This window comes from Amblyomma mixtum, chromosome 5 (genome assembly GCF_055824585.1).
Source record: "Amblyomma mixtum isolate Tamu chromosome 5, ASM5582458v1, whole genome shotgun sequence".
Classification (NCBI taxonomy): Eukaryota; Metazoa; Arthropoda; class Arachnida; order Ixodida; family Ixodidae; genus Amblyomma; species Amblyomma mixtum.
In genome coordinates this window covers 89899999-89921963 of record NC_143016.1, presented here as the reverse complement: position 1 = coordinate 89921963, position 21965 = coordinate 89899999, and the positions used below count along the sequence as shown (strand labels likewise).

The window sequence follows — 21965 nt, the reverse complement described above, 5'->3', positions numbered from 1 at the left end:
TAAAGGAACCTAACGGTAATCGTTAAAAGGTTAACTATTTAATATTAGTTAAAAAGCTTGGTAGTTAACACATGTTAGCTGAATTATGATGTACTACACCGCTGATAATGCTATGCCGAGAAAACCGCTCTCCTAGAAGCCTGTTTTTATAAACTGTGCAAATTCTTAGATGAAGCACCCTGTATATGCATAATTATAGTGGACAGTATAGGCTTCATGGAACCTGCATCTAATCTGACGTATAACAGGGTGCCCATTTCGATAAAGGAGATTTCTGGTTTGATGCGAGCCGTTTTTTGTACTTGTGCCCGTTATATATGCTCACAAAAATATTTTCGCACATTCACTAAACACCTCTGGCTTTAACTGTCTGGGGCTCAGGTTTATAGAGTATATAAGGTCGGATGAAACACTTATTTCCTCTATGCGTAGTGAGAATAACGCTGTTGTTTCGCCGTATTTGGCTTGCAGTGGTCATATCACTGTGTGCGCCGCGTATGCTTGCTAGTTCGATTCGAACTGTCCTGACAGTGCCTCGCATTGTACCGGCTTTGCAATACATCCTCCCAAGACCCGGCAGTGGAACGGGGCTCTTTGTCCCCTCTGCAAATAATCGACCTCATCTACGCCCGCCCTCTTGCTTCCTTTGCTGCAAGGCATTTAAACATGTCTTTGTTAGTACCAATTTGTTGCGAACAAGTTTCCCGCAGGTAATTCGGGACGTGTTGCTTTTGCTTGCATTCATTTGGTAATGTCTTTCATTAAAGTCTTTTTTTCTCGTTGGCTTTTCATTGTATTCATGCGCAGTATCCGTGCTTCAAGGTCAACGAGACCCTGGCGCGGCGGTACTCTTCGCACAACTACAGCGGCGGCCCCGTCATCGTCGTCAGTGGCCCCGAAAGCCAGGCGCCCGTGTCGGTGCCCTTGCAAGAGTACGAGGCCCTCCGAAACAACTGCATCAACGGAACCATTTCGGCGGCCAGGGCCTACTACGAGTGCGAGTCGTTCAGTTACATTCCAAACCACAACCCGCTTTTCGAAACTACGCGTTTAGTGTATGTTCAAACTCTCAGTTAAGACATGTCTTGCCCTGGGTGACAACCACATCATCGGGAAGGACCTTCAATCTGTATCCCTATGAACGTGGACTGAGATGAAGGTCATTTAGTATGGTCCACAACAACAGCAATAACCATTAGCAAACTGTTAATATTGCAAAAAGTGGGTCATACGTCTGGTCTGCAATCTTCCGTATCGCTCCCATACTGCAGACCTATTTAAAAAACGCAATATCGTTCCTATTACATCACTATATAATTACAAGCTATCCCGCCTTTGTAAACTGGGAGTACTAAAGAATTTAACTAACCTAGCAGGATTACAGATAAACACCACCACCTATAACGTACTTTATTTGGAACCCCCTGCCTTTCCGTCCATTTCTCTCTCTCTCTCTCTAAAATCGCACCAAATGCCGGACTAACTGCGGGAAACAGATGCTGAAGTACTCATTGCCGATGGTTTTAAATGATACTTTCATCGAAACAAATAATGATATTTCCGTGACTTCGTCAAAGAAATTGGTGCGTACCTTGTTTGTATAAGCTGTTTTTTTTTTCTTCCCTTGGTTTGATGTTGACGTGTACTGCCTTGGCCGCACGCTGCTGCACTGCTGTGTATGCTGGTAGGTCAGAACTCCTCAAGCTGTTTTTTCAGCTTTTTACCTGCCCTCCTAGCAACATTCCTTTATTGCTGAATAAATTTCAATTTCAATTTAAACTTAAACGTTCTCCCCTCATTTTGCATGTCATCGCGTGGTTGTGGTGTGTATTCTCTTAATGAACCATGCTGCCTAATTGTTCGGTGCTAGTTACCCCTCCTCTGCCTTCCTCTGACTATCGCAGGCGTCACGTGGCAACCTCCGACTACGCAGCAGACACCGTCGGTGGCGCAGGCTTTAATTTGGCCCTGGCCGTAACTATCAGCTGGGTCCTGATTCTAGCCGCCATCTTCCTCGGACTGCGCTCGCTGAGGAAGGTGCGCTGCCTTGTGGATACCTTTCTCAGAAACAGCGTTGTATGTGATGTTATTTGAGGTCAAGCGTCGTTTCCTTTGCATTTCCCGAACCGAACACAGCTAAACCGGAATCGGCAGCTGTCTGTAATGTGTCTTGTAATGTGTAATGTGCCTTGTCATGTAGTCCGCATGAAGAGTCCCATCAGGAATAGCGCTCCGGAGAAAGAGTGGTTATGTATTCTGAGGCGCTTCTTGGGGTGATGAAGTAGCACCGCTGTCACGTGGTAGTTTTTGTAATTTTACGGGCTTTCTTTTAAAGGCCGGCAACAAAAAGGCTGGGTAAAAAGTACCTCCGTACAACCACTTCAACCAGCTCTTTTTTTGGGTAATTTTTTTTCTTGAGGGAAGGAAATGGCGCAGTATCTGTCTCACATATCTCGGCGGACACCTGAACCGCGCCGCAAGGGAAGGGAGGATGGTAGGAGTGAAAGAAGAAAGAGAGGAAGAGGTGCCGTAGTGGAGGTCTCCGGAATAATTTCGACCTCCTGTGGATCTTCAACGTGCACTTACATCACGCGGCGAACGCGTGCCTTTGCGTTCCGCCTCCATCGAAACAGCCACCGTGGTCGGGCCCGAACCCGGGTACTCCGGCCCGGTAGGCGACCGCTTTGACCACTGAGCCACCGCGGCGGGTCGATCTACAAATTCCGCACTAGCACACTGTTCCTGATACCAATATTTAAAAACTGAGCTGATGCGTTTTCAAACAAAACAACGTACTGCTGATAGACCAAGAGACTCTCTCTCTCTCTCTCTCTCTCAATAGCACTCTTAGTTGGTTTCACTCACCGAAGACACTTCGTTTTTTTTTTTTTTTTGCTGCAAAATCAATGCGCGAGCAATGCACCCTTGAGCGGAAGAACCCCAGGTGGTCGAAATTTCCGGAGTCCTTCACTACGGCGTCCCTCATAGTCTGAGTAGCTTTGGGACGTTAAACCCCATAAACCAACCAATCAACTTCTGGACAGCAGTTCCCTTTGCGCTCTTATCCACGTGCAGGCTTCGGTGTTGATGGTGGTCACGCGGCTCGCGCTACTGACCATCTTGTGCGTGGCCTCGTCGGTGCTGAGCGGCGCCAGGCATGGCATGCTGATGCTGCTGCAGCCGGATCTATCCAAGATCTACTCTGCGAAGGTGCGCGTGGTACACTTCAGAGCGCTGTCCATCGCTAATGCCCTGTGGCACTACAAATCATTTCCCCGATTCACTAATTATTACTACTTCGCTTTCAACGTCTTCATGAGACATGCGTGCCACTAGCAACGTTTTGGCTTCGAGCATTTTTGCGGAACATCACAACTCGAGGCGTAGCATAACGTTGGGACAAATTTTCCCATTAGTCACCACCTTCCGTCATCCTGTTTGACCTTGCAGCGTAAAATTACCAAAAGCACTCGAAATTCTTGTTACTTTGACATATGGCTTGGAAGAAGCATAGTAGCAAGCTGTTACCTCAGTCGTGTGACTGGCCCGAGCAAACCCAAACATGTTCAGAATGCCGCACGAGACTGCGTAGACGATCCGTGGTGCACGATGCAAAACGGCATCGTTACAGTTGGTCTGCAAATTGCATTGTGCAAATTACGGGATTCGGGGCTCGCATATTATGCATTACAGATGTAGGGCTCTTAGCTAGGGCTTAGTAAGATAATTGTAAATTTTGAAATTAAAGTCGCGAAGCGACACGTGGCCTGCGAGGCACGCTCCAATGGAGAGATCCGGATTCATTTACACCTCTTGTGCCTCTTTAGCCCTGTGCTGACGTCGCGCAGCACAAGTCGTTTTATTTTTTTTTTGTATTTCGCCACCGTCGAACCCGTGTCATAGGGATCAGCAGTCGAACGCCATAGCCACTGAGACACCGCGGCGGGTCTAGACATTACGACCCATATCTCATATAGGTCTATCGTGTGCATCCAAACAATGAGTTTTGATTACATGTGCAAAAGAACTTGGGGCGATCTTAACTACATTGTTAAGGAGGAAAAGCAATAGCATTTAGGTTGCCTGTTATAGCGTACGCAGTGATTCTCTAAAGTTCTTATAATTTTCGCTCTGAAACTCCGGTTGCAACCGATTCCATTGCCCTTATATGGTATGCATGGGTCATCACCTCCCAGAATGTTCGAGCGCCCTCCACTGAAATTTCATGAGGGATTATACTAATACGACCAAATAAACCACCTTAATCCACCCACTAACCCACCAGAACGCATATTCTGGTATGGGCCCCCTACCTCCAAAACTTTCGGGGATCCTCAGATTTTCAAATTTGGCGGTGCCCTATGATTGGTCCACGGGTGGTCACGTGGTTTTGATGACTTCACAACACTCTTAATCACTTATAGATCGCGGAGAGACATCCCACTACTGGCACAGTGGTACGGCGGAGGCTGTTCAAACACAGTCACTTAGTTTCCTTACCCAGTGACTCTAGGGGACCAGGGGCCTGCTTGCCCCAAACTCTGTGTTTACTGCTACTACTACTACTACTACTAGTTGGCTAGGTAGAAACTTAACCAATGACTCAACAGCCACCGGTGAGGGCTTGTGGGACCCAGGTTGAACTCCTCGAGCTGCCGTAAGGCTCATGCACAGCACCAGGTTGGGCACGTAGCAACCGCTTTCGGCAGGTTGTCATGATGTCATAAGGCCTCGTGACCTCTCTCCACTAATCCGGGAAGTTTGTTACAGAGAAGCCGGAATTTTTTTGTGCGACAACCTTGACGCTATCGCATTAAAAAAAGCGGACTGGAGGGCAGCGACTCAAGTGCGATATTCCGCTGCCATCGCTTCTTTTGTTCACTCTGGCAGACGTGGAGCGCGGCGTCCCAACACATGTTCTACACCATCGGCCTCTCTGTGGGCACGCTGACCTTCTTCGCGAGTCACAATAATTTCGACTGGCCGGTCCTTGGGTGAGCTGTCTCTCTCTTCTTACTTGCGCATGAAAAAAAAAAAAGCCAAGAAAATGAATGGCGATTACACAAGTGGTAATTCGAAAAATGAGCACTACCTGGCATGCAATAATGATTACGCAGGGATGCGGCCCGTGCTAGACTCCCGTCCAGCAGTAACGGCTAAAAAGTAAATTGTAACATTTTCCTGTGGGGCCGTGGTTGTGAGAAGAAAATATGACATAACGTACACCCGCTCTCTCCTGGCCTTTCAGTGCGTGGCACAGATGCTCAACTCGTACTTATATTTGACCGCTAATAACATATTCAACCGCCCGGCGGACATCGAGGAACCAGGCTTATCATAAGGCGAATATCATTTCTGGCTGATGAAGAGTTCAGCTCGTGTGGTTTCTAGCGCACTGTCCGGTTTAAAGCAAGCTGGCAGCGACCAATTCATTTTTTTTTTTTGACGACAGGTGGCAGCACAAGTAATAAATAACCATATTGGTTCCGTTTCGGAAAAAAAAAAGTGCTTGTTAGGGTGTTAATTCTACGATAAGCAGAGGTAGAGAATGTGTAAGTGACTTCATATCTGTGTAGTTCTAGAGCACTATTTTTAATTTTCCGCTCATACTTGCTTTCCGACTACCTCGCTTCTCCAGCCCGCCGCTCTAAGCGTGCGGCGCCACCGGCGCCACCGATGTCCACGCCATCGGGCGCTGCGTGTCGCAGCATCTGCCGTAGCTGCACAGTGCTACATTCCTCCTTTCTCCTTCCGCGGTAACCACCCTCCGAATGGTTCCCATGGCAACGCACCCACCGGTTACGCTGATTACTACAACGCACAGCTAACACATACTGCTACGACGACGGAAACACATGAACGGGCGCTCGACTGATGTCGCTGTAAAATATATCCAATAATACTTTCAAATTCAATCGTAACCAACACTTCATTAAGGCTTCCATAACAGTCCTTAAATGTTATAGGAAAAAAGCGTATATTTAAGGAGATTAATTCTCCAGTGGTAGGGCTAATATTCTTAGTATTGCCTCTGCTATTAGAAACATATTGGGGCTCTTGAGTGAACAGTGCTCTATGAATACTGGTTTTATTCTTGTATACGTAGGGAAGAATAATTAAATCTAGTATTTTTCTGCGCACAGTAAGTGCGTTCCATCCACTCCTCCTCCTGTATCAGAACCTCTGAGAGGTAGGTTACAATTTCCTGTCAGGAATTGTGCTGACTGTTTCCACTCGTCGTTCATCTTTGATATTTTTGTTTGTCTTTTTAGATCAAGGTGGTATCGCCCTGCATGCCCATAAATTTATTTCAAGCCATCAAATCTGGCTTGCTTCAATTTCCAGCATGGCCGTGAAGATCGCCTTGGCCGACACGCTGTTCGGTTTGTTCTCCGCATTCGTCGTGTTCGGGCTCTACGGACACCTGGCGGACGAGTTCGCTGTCGAAATCATTGACCTCGCTACTCCGGGTGAGCCATACAGTTAAGGACGTGGAGATTCACGACGTCACTTCTGAGTAAAATTTCTGGCAGATAGTACATGTGCCCATGCACATAAGTTGTTCGAACACTGAAGCAAAGAGAAGAGCTTTACTTCTTGGGAATTCGAGCATGTGGCCAGGAGTTATTAAAGGCTGTGCTGTGCACTTCCTTGCACGACCTACAGCACGCCACTTAATGTCAGGTCGCTGCTGCAGCCAATGAAACAATTCAGTTTCGTTGCGAAAGCAACACTACGCGAGTCGCCGAGCCATTTCGCGGAGCCGAGGAAAGACCATACTGCGCATGCGCGAGGAGCAGTGACGTCACACGGCACACAGCTAGCGCTCCGCCGCCGTCGCCGCGCGGGTGACTCAGAGGCGCCGCCGCCGCGCTCGCCAGTTGCACATGCGCAGTAGCGGCGCATAGCTAGCGTGCCGGGGCCGCCGCCGCTGCCGCGCGCTCTCCATCGCCTCTCTCTCTCCTCGTTTCTTTCGCAATCCTCCAGGTTTAACCAGAGCTAAACCACTGCCATTTTTTTTCATGCCTTTCGCTCTTTGAAAACATCTCTCGGCCCCTGTTCACTATTTATGATGTTCCCTGTTGCAGTAGATCGCTTGTCATTGCTGGGAGAACAGTCTGAATAGGTGGAGGTGAATGGTTCTTCAGCTAACCCCCTGGATGCCTTGTTCGCTCTAAAATTCCACAAGGCCGACATTTAACGACGGATTTCGTGTGATATCGCGTTTAGGTGTGGTAGCAGAGTTTTCTGGCAGGCTATAGTTAACGCAAATCGTTCGTTTTCAAAATCGCATGCAAACACGGGGTCAAAATTGCGCTGTGTGTGTGTAGCTCTTGCCATTCCATCAATGAATGTAAAGTAGAAAGTAACCAATCCATATATATAAACATTAACCCATTAACGCTTTACGAACAACTTTAATTCGTAGACAGTGGGTCTCAACACTGGAACCCAAGTGAAAGCCGAAGTTCTATTGCATCTGATTCGCATTTGACCTATATATGCAAATCGACGAACATGTTTTACCTATAGGAATGATCTCCATTCTGTATTTCATATTGAATGCAGAATTTAATGTAAATCTGTTTCGTGACTAGCAACCCTTTGGCCTTCCTCGCATTTTTATACCTCTTTATTGAAGTATATAGCCTGCGGACGTTTTTACGGTTCTACAGCGTTGTACATAAGGAACTCGCTAAACGGTAAATCAGATAAGTATAAAAAGCCTATTCTGTTTTCCAATACGTGTATATTTGAACCGTTCATTTACGGCGCAGCCGGCAAGAAAAAAAAACCAAGATGGCTTGGACTATTCGTTAGCATTAGTATTGTCCTCTGATGGTGGTGGGCGGCTTGACCCAGTCCATCCAACAACATGTGACACACTGTACCCCATCTCCACTCGCCTCATAGGTTCCAGCAATCACAGTGCGCCAAGCCTTGTCACCTTGCCACTCTCCCCACGCCTCGACTCTGATTGGCGACCGCAGTTTCTCACTCGCCCCTCGGCGCCGCCCATTGGCCCTCTCTCTCTCTCCCCCCTTTGTTTTCTTACTTCTGCCTCTCACATTTCTCCTCTCCACTACGGCTCCTCTCCCCCGAGGCTAGTCCTAATGATAATGAATTAAGCTAACCGCATGCTAGGCTACTTAAAACGGAACTTTCACTCGGCCCCTTCTAGCACCAAGCTTCTCTTTTACAAAACGTTAGTTCGTTCGCAACTTGAATACGCATCGTCAGTTTGGGACCCGGGCACTACTGATCTCATTAACCAGCTAGAAATGATTCAAAATAATGCAGCTAGTTTCATCTTCTGTAATTATCACCGCACCGCTAGTGTATCCTCAATGAAGTCTAATCTCAATCTGCTACCCCTCACATCTCGTCGAAAGCATGCACGGTTATGCCTGTTTCATAAGATATTTTACCATGATGACTTACACGGTAAATTGCTCATTCCGCCTTCATATGTATCATCACGCATTGACCACGTTCAAAAAGTTGGCATAAATTCATGCAACACTAAATTTTTCTCCGATTCATTCATACCCCGCACATCTAAAGACTGGAACCGCCTTCCCTCTTCCGTTGCAATAATCAATAAATTTTGGTTATTTCAGTCTGCCGTGCGCAATATAGACCATGCCAGTTTTTCTTAACATTGTATAAAACCTACATCTCTTCCTGTGTGTTCATATATTATTTAATTCCACCACTGTGTACTCTCAAACGTTATCGCGAATTTCATGTTGGTTGGCTGGTTTATGGGGTTTAACGTCCCAAAGCGACTAAGGCTATGAGAGACGCCGTAGTGGAGGCCTCCGGAAATTTCAACCACCTGGGGTTCTTTAACGTGCACTGACATCGCACAGTACACGGGCCTCGAATTTCTCCTCCAAAGAAATTCAGCCGCCGCGGCCGGGATCGAACCCGCGTCTTTCGGGCCAGCAGCCGAGCACCATAGCCACTGAGCCACCGCGGCGGCACGCGAATTTCATGTGTTATAATAATTAAGTGTTATGGGATTTTGTTTATATCCTTTTGTAACCAACCTCAACTGTCACTTACAGTGTTACTTGTATGTTCTTATTGCTGTGCATATTTTTTCTTTGTTTATAGAATACAACCCACTCCCCTGTGTAATGTTTATACCCTGAGGGTGATAATAAATAAATAAATAATAAATAAAAACAATGCATTGGTCTTCTGGTAACACTTCAAGCTAAATGCGTTTTCTAAGGGTAAATCATATAATGTCTAGTGTAAATAGGCTGCAAGTCTGTCCCCTGGTAAAATATTAAGCCTCAACTTTCACTGTCATTGCACATCGTGACAGGCTTTGACTACATGTTCGTGTCCTTCCCGGAGACAGTCGAACCGCTGCCCTGGCCTCGAATGTGGACATTCGCCTATTTCCTAATGATTTCCATCAGCACCCTCGGTCCTGAGGTGAGTATGACAGCCACTCGAACTTCATATACCAGCCAGTCACAAATATTCATAGCGAAGGTGGCAAAAATATCTCTTTACTGCGGGACCATCTTACCCTTCTCTGTATGTCCGTTAGGCTCAGGGGATGAGATGGTTGCCAGCTGCATGTCCAGAAGGTTTTCTGATGGGACGGCCCTATGCCGTAATATCCGGTGCGCAATCAGCGGAATACAAATGTTTTAAAAAGTCAACATTTCTCATTTTGCCGAGACATGCAGGGCCGAGCTGTTCGGTAGATTTGTTTTCAAAATTTCCCATCGTAGCATGTCTTCTCGGACACATTTCCCGCTAAAATTAAGGATCTCTCTCTCTCTCTCTCTCTCAGTAAAACAATCACTGCGCTTCTGTCCCCATCGCGTAAATGAATGGCCTTACGCGTGCTTACTTGCCATTATTGCCATCTTTACTTCGAAGAATATTATTTTCCGGGCTTATGTTACGCGCCTCATTTTCATAATGTATGTATCGCTAGGCGTTTTTTCTTCGCAGAATGGCACTGAGGCATTCACGTGTATAAAAGCAGTCGCGATCCCTCCGAAGAAAAAAAACACAGTGTTTGTAATGCCGGGCTTTCATGGTCACTAGCGCAATTAACAAATTACTGCAGGTAGGCCCTGCAGTAATGTAATAGTTGCGGCTAACCTAGTAATTTTTTTTCTGAGGCAGAACTCAGTCCTGCTGACTGTACACCAGCTGTGGACTATAATCCGGAAATATCGCTGCTTTCTTGAAAAATAGGCATCACTGAAGGAGTGTATTAAAGGGCGAGCTACTGTGGTGCATCTTTCCTGCTTTCTGGCACAAATCAAACAAGGTGAGTCTATTTAATTCGGTAGGGTCAAGCCAGCCCACCGTGGTCGGTGGCTGAGTGGCAGGTGATTTCTGTTACGGGGCCCTATAGCTCACCGTTTTCAGTATCGATGAGTAAGCTCTTTTTCCCTCTCCCTCTCTATCGCTCGTTGTTTGCACCACGCAGATGTGCACGTTCGCGAGCGCCGTCGGAAGCCTGGCGGACATGAGCCCAGCATTGTCCGAGAGACGCACCCGGTGGGCATGCGTCTCGTGCTTGGTGGGATTTGGGATCAGCCTGCCCATCGCCATGCAGGTACGTCGTCGCCATCGCCTGCTAGCTTCTCCTAATTTCTCCGCTGCTCGCCGACACTCAACAGAAATGTTTTAAGGCGAAAGCCTTTAATGCTTCATCGTTGTTGACAGAAGGTTGTCAGCAGAGGTACCACGCTTTTCTGTTGGTCGAGATGGTTATGACGTCAGAGTGCGCGGATTCGCAGTAATGAGATCACCCACGGATGCCTGGTGCCCCCTTTTGGAGCAGACGACAATTCATTCATTCATTCATTCATTTTATTTCTACTTTTGCCATACAAATTACCAAAACACTGACTGAACCCATAGCCAGAGGCTAGTGTGGGTTCAATAATAAAACAATAATAAACAATAAACAATAATAAAACAATAATAAAACAGTTGTCGTCCGCTCCGACTGGGGGCGTAAGGCATCCGTGGGTGACCACATTACATACCTCGTTATTGCGAACAGAACCATGGATACAACCGAACTCATCGAAGCAGAGAGACAGTCGTGCTAAAGAAGCAGGCAGTAAAAGTTTGTATTTGTAATGTGTTGTCAAAGTATGTAGTCAAATAAAGCACTAGTACAGCACAAACAGTCTCGCAGTCCATGCCAAACAGTGCGCCAGGAGAGGTTTTCGCCTTGCAGTACTTTAGGGAGCCAAAGTGGCCCCTTAGTTTTTTATTCGGGCAAAAAAGCGATTCATCATGCTGGCACTGAGGCTTCATCATTCGAAAGCCGTTGCGCGAAAGAAGAAACTAAAAGTTTAGGCGTTTTATCCTTCTACTGCGATAGCATACTGCGACATACTCCTACAGCCTCCTGATTGAGGCTAGCAGTATGTTGTTGTAACCAAAAAAAAAATTATGGGGCCGCTTAAGTCACCTGACGAGGGCAGAGCGATAGCGATGTGTTGTTCTTGATCCATATTGCAAAGATGGAAGTTTATGAAGACGACGACATCCAAAGCAAAGCGCGAGAGACTGACAGCTAAACAGGCGGGGTGTTCTGCTGCTCGATGGCATAGTGGTCTAATGCAATAGCCAGGAATGCTGATCTGTTCGCACCTCCGCCGGTTCCATTCACACTCGCGGCAGTGAAGTATTTTATTTATTTATTACGTCGTCCCATTCGACCCTTGGTCGCTCCCCGCTACGCTTTCCCCCTCCAGCAGCAATCTCGATGATGTCAAAGAAAGCACTCATCATAAAAGAACGAAGCCCTCAAATTACGAGCTGTGCATGCTATCAGACCAAACAGTCTAACGCAGACGATAGCTAGCCTTGATGCGTTTAAAAATGGGTTTTCAAATATATTGTTTTTTTTTCTTCGCAATTAACGTCGCCATAAAATCATTTTCGTGCTTAGACAATCTGTCCGATGGTGTTCTCCTGGTTTTCAAAGGCATATTTTATTTGTGTAAACATCAAATACGCAGCGCCTAATTCGGTCTTGGTGGCATCAATGAAAGGCTCTTTTTTATGCGAAGCATATTACTAGAGCTACACTACAGCCCGTCGAGCGCGGCGGTGGAGCTACCATGACCACGTGACACCACGTGACAACATGACGTCACACCAGAGGAGGGATGGGCTGCCGGCTCGCGCGGTCGGCCGCGGCGGTGGAGGCTCCACATCAGAGGCGCGGCGGCTGACCACGTGACAACATGACGTCACAGCAGAGGAGAGATGGGCTGCCGGCTCGCGCGGTCGGCCGCGGCGGTGGAGGCTCCACATCAGAGGCGCTGCAGCTGACCGCGTGACGCTACAGCAGCGGTATAAAGCTGAGCTTGCCTCGCTCTCCGGGCACTTACGAGGCGGCCAGGTGTTGGGATGCCGCCTAGAAGCAGGGCTGATTTGAGCGACGACCAAGCCTAGCCATCAATATGCTTCGCATCAGACTAGGCTTAACCTTAGCTAAGCCTCAGCCATTTTTTTTATTGTTTCACGGATTCTCTCCGTGTAGGGGGCAGAGGTAAAGGCAAAATGCCTGACGGAGCCTCTGCGCCCCCACAGTTCAAGGCAGCATGACGTGTCATTTACACACATATTTGCTAAACATATTTTTAGCACACAACAGAAAGCAAAAAAAAATTCAATTATTCAGATCACATGTCTTCAAAGCATTAGTTTTTCTTGAACATGATAGATTTTGAAGAGGCAGAAGAGATATATGCAATAGGTATTATGTAATAACAAAATTGGCTTACATCAGAAGGCAATCAAAGAAAAGAAAAACCACAATTCATTGGTCCGAAAAATAAATAGCATATGCAGTAAATAGATCAGTGCATAGAAGCATTTCAGAAAAAAAACAAGGTTTAGACTGATGTGCAGGGTACATGCTGAAACAATGGCAAATATATTTCACAATCGAAGAGGGAAATAAAATAACATAATAGAACATAAATAATAGAAATAACAACATAATGCAACGTAGCTGAGGTTACATGTGTTATCAGGGATGAGCGCAAGTTAACAAAAAGAGAATGCAATGTCACTGCCCACTAATAGCTTTGTACAGTTCTTTTTGAAGTTGTGGAAGGATTGTGTGTATTGTACATTAAAGTGATCACTGTTTAATATGTTAATTGCTTGATAATTCAATGTTTGCCTTCCGTAATTAGTTCTTGTGCCGTGTCACGTGTTGTGACTGTACTTCTGACCACGTGGGCCCGATCAAGCATATACCGTGAACAATCAACAAGGCCGACAACCTCGCAACGACCATGGGAAGTGGGATGCTTGGAATGCCTCTCCGAGCCTCAGCGGATTAGTGTAGCAGGAATTTCAAGGGCCATTGTCAGCAGTAACCCCAGCGAAATTCCTTGAGCGGATTAGTGTAGCAGGAATGCCGGAGGTATTGTCCGAGCGACCACAGCGGAGATGACCACTATAGCGGTGAAAGCCGGGGACGCGCCGGAGGTATTGTCCGAGCGACCACAGAGGAGGCGACGTGCCGGCGCCGGTCACGCTGGCGGATAATTGAAGAATTCTGTGGCCCCGACTCGCGTTCTGGGCAATCGGCGGGGAGGCAAGTTCATTCACCTGCTGGAAGACTTCGGGAGATTCCTGGATGAGTCAGCATCTCCCCCCCCCCCCCTTCCCATCGACCCAGCTGCGAGAGAGGGGAACAAACCCGCACCTGCCGAGCCGTGGGTGGTAACACGAACCTCCCCTTCGGTCCATCCGATTGGACAGTGCTCGTCGAACATTATTCCCCAGCCAGGGATCTGGGGAATCCGAACGATATTTAACTTAACTCGGCCATGAGTGTGGCCGAGAGAAGCCTGCTAGCTCCAGTCGACTACGGTTGACGAAGACGTTCCCCTTCCACTGAGAGCCATTCTCAGTCCCGCTCTATGTAAATAATGTAAATATGTGAATACAGTTTTTCCTTCACTTCCCCTACTCCCCGTCTCCGGCCCACGTTTCCTTCCTCCTTCGGCAATGCGGCGGTGATCCTGTATCCGATGCCTGGTGGGACACGCTACTAGTACGGCAAAACATATCAACTGGTTGGCAGCGGCGGGATCTTCCACGCTTGGTCCTGGCTTCAGCAGTGGTGAGCGCTTGACTTTCTTTAAGAATCTGCCAGGCTTGATAACTCTGGAAATTTATCACTACCTGTAGATTGTTTTTCTGCACGTGCTCGCTTAAGCATTTCACGTAGCAGCTTATTTTTGAAAGTCCTCGTTCGAGAATTGCCATGGATTATAGCAAGCTAAAGAAGCCAGAGTTTTTGTTGCTGTGTGAAAAGCTGGGTATTGAGGCCAGGAAAAGTCACAGAAAGCCGCAGCTGATTGAGGCTATTAAGGAATGTGGTGCTAAGGAGGAGGGAGACAAAATTTGGGAGACCTGGGAAGTCATTCAGGAGGGAATCAGGAACGCTAAGGAGAAGGCCGTCAGGGTTGAAAAAGAACGCAAGGAGGAGGCCGTGAGGGTTGAAAAAGAACCCTTTTACCGCAAGGAAGCCGCTAAAAAGGAGGCCGACAGGGTTGAAAAAGAATGGCAGGAGCAATGCCGTAAGAGACTCGCTGAGCTCGAGGAACTACGAAAACGAGAACAGCAGGAGCTCATACGTACTACTCAGTTTCTCAGACAGCGAAGGGCCCGAGATCGGTTGCGGACTTTTCAGAGAGGCGAGAGCTTCAGAACGTTCCTCGCGAATTTTGAACAGGTATGTGCGGAGGAGAAACTAGATCAGGGCGAATGGTCAATGATGTTGCTGGCCATCCTTCCTTGCGATGTCAGCGCCGTATTAGCGCGACTGTCCGATGAGGATGCCAGAAACTACGACAAAGCCAAAAGTGCCCTCTTCCGATACTTCGGAATTCGCGTACAGACCGAGTCTAAAAGCCGAAGTGATAGCAGCGGGCCGCGCTCCCGTCAGTGCGTCAGTGACCAGCCAAAGAGCCTCGCTTGGTCAGCTACGCACAATGTAGTTGCTCAGAAGAACAGTGGCAGTCGGGAAGTTGACGCGATAATCTACGGCACAGAGCGTCGTTGTCAGTCACCTGACAGCGACTGTGGCGCTCCAAGCCAGAGCGCAGCGTTAGCTGAAAAGCGGGATGCCGCAGAGATTGCCCTTGCAACTCAGAAAGGTGTAGGCGCAGCGCCGAGATATAGTCCTCCAGAAAACAGTCGCGCGCTGAAAGCGACAGATGAGGGTTCTACTGTAAGCGAGGAATGCGCCTCATCGCTGCCTCGGAACAATGATCAGTTCAACGATGAGGGAACGACAGCCGCTCGCGACCAAACACCCGAAATTGAGTTATGCTCCAATGAAAACAGTGTGTCTTTGCCCAATGCCTGCGTCGCGATCGAGAGCCCGCTCGGGGTGCGTCTGACCGAGGCAGCCGTCTCCCAAAACCTGCCTAAGCAGCATCCCTCGATTTTCTCGAATCGCTTGGATATGCTGCCCCAAGAAAAAGGCCTTTGTTTTGGAGATAACGCTGCGCAGGTCCTCACCATTTCGAAGGCTCGTGAATTCGCAGCGCCAGCAGAGCACGTTGTTGAACAGGGCAAACCTGAACCTGTAAGCCTGATAAATTCTCACGGTGATGAGCTAGAGCAGGCTTTACTGCAAACTGTCGACGAGACGAACGCAGGCGACTTAAGCCGTGACGGCTCCGCACTACCTAATGACGAGCCAGCCCAGGACTTACTCACTTGTAGCACAGGGGTAAAGAGTACCGACAGTAGTGCAGGCTATAGTGAGTCTTCCGATGCAGGCGCAAGTGATGAGCTGGGACTAAGTGGGGAGCTGAAAACGAATCTAGTGTTGCCCCACTCAGATGGCTTTCTCGAACTCCTTCGTGTGGACAGGGAAACGTTCACCGCTGAGCAAGAGAAAGACCAATCTCTACGCAACTTGAGTCACCAAAGTGACATAGGTGTGTCACGGAAGAACATACCTTTCCAGCTCCGTTCTGGCCTGCTGTACCGCCAGTATAAGGATAGGAGAGGTATCCAACACGACCAACTTACTGCCCGCGTCGCGAACGAGAGCCCGCTCGAGCTGCGTCTGACCAAGGCAGCCGTCTCCCAAAACCTGCCTATGCAGTATCCCTCGATTTTATCAAATCGCTTGGATATGCTGCCCAAAGAAAAGGGCCAGTAAAGTTTCAGGTTCTTCTAATCTCCTTGCACCAGCGGTGCCCCGCCAGAGACGGGTTGGTTTCAACTCGAAGACTGAAGCTCTTCGCACCAGGGGTGCCCGTCAGAGACGGTCTTGTGTTCAGTTGAGACGCAGGGGTAAGGCGAACACTTCAAATTTTATGTACAGCAATTTACAATAGATACAAGTTAAGGCACTCGAGACAAATTAAACGGCAAAAGGACAAACCAAACAACAAAAAGGTGGATCTGGCTAATCACTAGGGGAGGCCCCTCTCGGCGTTGCCGAAGATGCGTTGCATCTCACCTTAGCGCAGAACCCCGCTTCCAGCTCCGGGGCCCGGTTTTAAAGCCCTAAAGGCCCGGCCCACATTTCGTGGCTTCCAATCATATTGTGCTCTCAACATGATTGGTTCTTCAAGAGCCTGGCCAGCCCTCCAGCTGCCGTAAAGTAGAGCACTCTCTCCACCACAAAATAAAAACAAACACAAATAGACATCCGTGCCAGCACGTGTGCGAATCAGTACCGCGGGTGGGGGGACACCCGTATACCTGCCGGCGCGTTCGCGAGCGGCCGCGTTCCAAGAAAGGAGACGCTCCGCTTTGAGCGCCCTCAGCCGCGTTCCAATGACCCCGCGTACACTACCGACCCTTTACACGCCCCCCCCAAGATTCTACAAAGGGCTCAAATGCCACTTTTAGAATTACAAACAAAAGGGATCGGTGTCTGACACGAAACTACCCTTCGGGTGACATAACATAAACAAAACGTACACATTCAAATGCGCGTTTCACACCTGTAAAACCAGCGCATTCACCGAAGTCCAAGCTGTCGCGCTGCGACCAGTTGCACGAACAAAACCAAAAACAACAAAATGCACACGGGCACCAACACAACATCACGCAAAATGCACACTTAAATACACACAGTGGCATGCCTGCCGTGCGCCGTAACAAAGCGTCCAAGTTGGTGCGTTGCACCCAGTTCGCCTGCATGCACGCCGTCGTCCTGCTCGCGAATGAGCACACCGACACAGACACTCGCGACTGGAGCGTTCACAGCACTCGCTCAATGCCCACGTGAGCCTCCTTAGTCGCACCGAGCGTCCCTGTGTACATTCGAGCCACCACGTGTTGTCAGTAACACAATTAACGCCTAAACGGTAACTCACTCATTAGTGGTGGTGGTGAAAATATTTTAATGAAATGGTTTAGGAGGTTGTAGCCGTGGTTGGAGCTCTCAGTCCGGAACCCCATTGGCGTAGGCTGCTGTCCGGGCTCTTTCGATGAGTTGCTTTTGACTCTTTCCGTCCGAGCTGGACAGAGCTGCCTCCCACCCCTCCTGCGTTGGCTGGTTATTAACAGTGATCGCCTGATTTCGTTGGCAGGCCCATACCATATGGTACAGGTCCGCCTTCTCCCCGCAGAATTTGCATTGTGAGTCAAATGACTCCGGGTCTATGGCATGCAGTCTTCGTGGGTTGTTGTAAGTGTTGGTTTGTAGCTTTCGGAGGTGTTGTTCCTCCCCTTTATCTAGTGTCTTAGCCGGCGGAGGGTAGACCCGACGGGATAATCTTAAGTGCTGAAGTATGTCATTGTAAGTTAGTAGTGGGGTAGGAGGTTCCACGGCATCCGCACTGGGTGCCCGGGGGAGAAATGCTCGGGCTGAGGCATGTGCGCTCTCGTTCCCTGGGATGCCCTGGTGACCTGGTACCCATATTAAGTGTTTGTGTGTGGGTTGGTAGCCACGGATGTAGCTATCTTGCAGGATTTTAGCTGCTAGCGGTGCGACCCTGCCCCTGAGGTAATTGCGATACGCTGTCTGTGAATCTGTGAGAATGTATATTGAGCTAGTGTGTGTTGCAGCTAGAGCAATCGCCACTTCTTCCGCAGCCAGTATGTCCTGGCTAGCCAGTACTAGTCCGTCGACTGTTGTATTTTGGTGCACTACCGCGACGGCCGTCATTCCCTGCTCGGGACCCGCAGCATCGACATAGAACACGCCCTCGCGCCCGCCGTAGTGTCTTTTCATGGCTTCGGCTCGTGCTTGTCGTCTTGACTGGTGAAAATCAGGGTGCATATTCCTGGGTAGTGGAGCTGCCTTGAGTTGTCCTCTCCATGAGGCTGGGATGTCGGTTTTGGTGTCTAGCTGTCGGGGGCAATTGATGTTTAAATCACTCAGGACTTGTCGGCCAGTTCGAGTTGTGGAGAGCCGTACCACCTGCGCCGTAAGGTGTGCCTCTATCAGCTCATCGATCGTGTTGTGCACGCCCAGTCGCAAGAGCCGGTCCGTCGATGTCGCAAGAGGGAGTCCCAGGGCCTTCTTGTAGGCAGTTCTGATTATGATGTCGAGGTTTTTGATGTCACGCTTCTTAAGGCGGAGGTAGGGCGCTACGTAGACGACGCGGCTTACAACGAAAGCCTGCACCAGTCGCAGAGTATCGTCTTCTCGCATCCCCGATTTGCGCGTCGTTATCCTGGCGATCATCCTGGCGACTTGCTCGCTCACGAGCCGTAGTTTCTGGAGGGCAAGACGGTTGTTGCCGTTGTTATTTATGTACAGACCCAGTATCTTCATGGTCTGAACTTCCTTGATGGGTGAGTTGTCTACGCGGATATTGATGGTGTCTTGATTCTTGCGTTGACGGAAGACTATCAGTTCGGATTTTTCGGGTGAGCACGTTAGTCCACACGCCCGGGCATAATTTTGAACTGTTGTCGCCGCGGTTTGTAGTTGTTCTTCAATCATTCCCATACTTCCCGTGGTTGTCCAGATGGTTATATCATCAGCGTACAGGGCGTGGCGTATGCCCTGTACCTGATTGAGAAGAGGTGGGAGATTTAGGAGTGCAATGTTGAAGAGAAGTGGGGATAGTACTGCCCCTTGCGGAGTGCCTCTCGTGCCCATCTTCACTTGCGTTGTGTGTTTTGAGCCGGTGCTGATGTTGACGGTTCTGTCCGTAAGGAAATCGCAGATGTACGAGTAGGCTCGCTGTCCGCAGTTCATGCTGTGGAGGTTGTTGAGGATTGTGGAGTGTTTGACATTGTCAAACGCTCCCTTGAGGTCAAGTGTTAGAAGCGCTCGGTTACTGTTTGTGCGTGCGGGATCAATGACTTCACGTTTGATTTGCAGAAGCACATCATGGGTGGACAAGTGTGCCCGAAATCCAAACATCGTGTGTGGCAGTAGCTCATTGTCCTCAAGATAATTGGAGAGACGGGTGTGGACTGCCTTTTCCATGAGTTTGCCTGCACACGACGTGAGGGATATGGGGCGCAGGTTTTCAATGCTGATTTTCTTGCCGGGTTTGGGAATAAAGTGTACATTGGCTGTTTTCCATGCTTGTGGAATGGTGCCGGTACGCCAACATTCGTTTATGTAATCCGTGAGTTGCTGCAGAGCCTCCGTGCCGAGGTTGGCCAGAAGTCCGACAGTAATTTTGTCTTGTCCCGGGGCTGTGCCTCGGCGCATATCTGCTAGTGCTGCAATGATTTCCTCTGAAGTGAAATCTCTGTCTAGGTCTTCGTTCGGTTCCCCACGGTACTCCTTATTGAAGGGTTGTGGGTCTCGCGCGGTGCAGATATAGCGACGCTTGAGTTCATCCACGAGTTCATGATCCGTGCCTTGAAAGCTGTGTAGGGCTCGATGCAAATTTCTGTGTTGTTCACTCTTCGCTTTCGGAGGGTCAATTAGGCATCGCAGAAGGTTCCATGTAGCCTTGGTGTCTAGGCGGCCTTTGAGGGATTCGCACTTCGTTAGCCAATTGGTGCGAGCGAGGTCCCATGCGTATTGGTCTGCTTGAATAGTAAGCTTGGCTATTCGAAGTCTTAGTTTCCGATTGTGTCTTTGTTTTTTCCACCGTTTTATAAGACTACGTCTTGCTTCCCAAAGGTGTAGGAGGTGGTTGTCAACAGCTGGGTGGTCCTCCGTGGTGGCAAGAGACTTTGTGAGCTTTTCTTTAAGGTCGAGAATGGATGCCGCCCAATCTTCGTAGCTGGTTATTTGTTCGGATGTGGTTAGTTTGGTGTCCTTTCTGAATGTCTCCCAGTCTGTAATTCTGGCTTGCCCTCGTGGTTTGCTGTGCTTGTTGCTTTCGAAGATGGTCTGCAGCACGTAGTGATCGCTGCCTAGGGTCTCTCCTGTATTGAGCCACTCATAGTTGCGGGCATTGCGGACGAGCGTGAGGTCGGGAGAAGTATCCCGCGTTACGCTGGTGCCGACTCGCGTCGGGTGCTGCGGGTCCGTGAGTAGGGTCAGGGCCATGTCAGCGATGGCGGATGCTAGTTTTCTGCCTTTCGTGTCTTCCCTGGGGTATCCCCATAGGGGGCTAGAAGCATTAAAGTCGCCAACTATAGCTAGGGGAGCTTTTTGGGCTTCTCTTAGGGCTTTAAGAAAGATCACGTCGAAGGCTACGCGGTGCTGTTTGGGGCGACTATATATATTGAGTATATAGGTGCCCTTGCTGTTTCTGTGCTGTGGCAGTATTTTTATGAAGGTATATTCAATGTCGCTGTCTAGATTAAGGTCTACAGTTATTGCCGTGCATGATTTGTGGACCAAGATGCATGTCGAGGGATTTGTTTGATGTGTTGAGTATCCTCTGATCTTAGCCTCCATATTCACTTCTTGCAGGGCTATTATTTGCGGCGTATCGGGATGACAGTCTATGTATTGCTGTAATGTTTCCCTCTTCCGTTTTAGTCCCCTGCAGTTCCACTGTAGGATAGTAAGTTTATGTCTACGTTGTGGAGCCATGCTGAACACTAGAAACTTGTGCCTCATCATGTGGTGCGCCCTCAGGTTGTAGATCTGGCTGAGTGCTTGGCAGACGACGAGTTCCCATTTTACCCTGCAGCTTTGTGCCTCTGTTGTGAGAACCATCTGATAATTCCTGAAGTTTGCGGTCAATTCTGATCTCCTGCGATTGCATCCTTATTAAAACTGGTTCGAGGTTTTCCATCATGGGTTTAATAACTGATTCGAACATACTTTTGATTGTCGCCTCGATCATAATTTGTAATTTATTTTCAATGAGGTCTTGAATTGTTTTTTCCAAGCGAGTGATGCGTTCCTGGGTTTGGGGGTGCTCTGTATATTGCTGCTTTAGTGCCTGCGATGGTGGTGCCTGCGGAGTTGGTGCCTGGTGGGGTGCGTCTGGTGTAGTTGCTTGCCTCTCGGGGGTGCTAGCATCTAACTGGTGTGGAGACGGAGGGTGTAGCTCTGCCCTATCTTCTTCCATCGGACATGCCTGTTGCGTCGATGGAGGTAATGTGTTGTTTGGATTGACTGCGATGACTAACTGCTGTTTCAATGTGCTATTTTCTGATTTTAGTTGTTCAATCTCTGCTTTAAGTCGTTTGTAAGCCAACGCTTCGGGGGAGGAGGCAGCTACATCTGCCCAGCTCACCTTGCTGCCGTTGCGCTGCTCCTTGTTATGGGGTCCTGTTGTCTTCTCGGCTGGACGACTGCCGTTGTTGTGCGACACATTATCGGTAGTCCCAGGTCCATTGCTTGAAGAGCGTGAGCCGGGTGGTGCTGAGTTGTTGCTGGACTGGTCCTGGTGGGTCAGTCGGTCCCCGCTGCTCGATGGACCTCTGCTGCCGGACCGGTTTCGAAGCCTGGATCTTGACCGGTGGTTGAATTCTCCTGTCTTGGGCTTGGTTTTTTGTGATGTTCGGTACTTGTACTTGCACTGATTCGACCCCATGGGATGTGGACCTTCGCAGACCGTGCACTTGGGTTGGCAGTCGTGGGATTCTGGAAC

The 21965-nt window shown here is 48.8% G+C and overlaps 1 protein-coding gene and 1 long non-coding RNA gene across 2 annotated transcripts in view; one reads left to right on the top strand and one right to left on the bottom strand.

Moving 5' to 3' along the window:
* Nucleotides 1-21965, top strand: part of LOC149342975 (creatine transporter-like) — a 42422-nt gene that overhangs the window by 4354 nt on the left and 16103 nt on the right. Inside the window, exons 4-10 of the mRNA XM_089542265.1 lie at nucleotides 808-995; nucleotides 1905-2037; nucleotides 3076-3210; nucleotides 4891-4994; nucleotides 6346-6470; nucleotides 9338-9450; nucleotides 10469-10597. Of these exons, the coding sequence (XP_089398391.1) occupies nucleotides 808-995; nucleotides 1905-2037; nucleotides 3076-3210; nucleotides 4891-4994; nucleotides 6346-6470; nucleotides 9338-9450; nucleotides 10469-10597 (927 nt within the window). The remainder of the gene's footprint in view (nucleotides 1-807; nucleotides 996-1904; nucleotides 2038-3075; nucleotides 3211-4890; nucleotides 4995-6345; nucleotides 6471-9337; nucleotides 9451-10468; nucleotides 10598-21965) is intronic.
* The window catches only part of LOC149342976 (uncharacterized), a 39248-nt gene that overhangs the window by 8341 nt on the left and 8942 nt on the right, over nucleotides 1-21965 (bottom strand). The gene's annotated exons all lie outside the window — the stretch shown is intronic.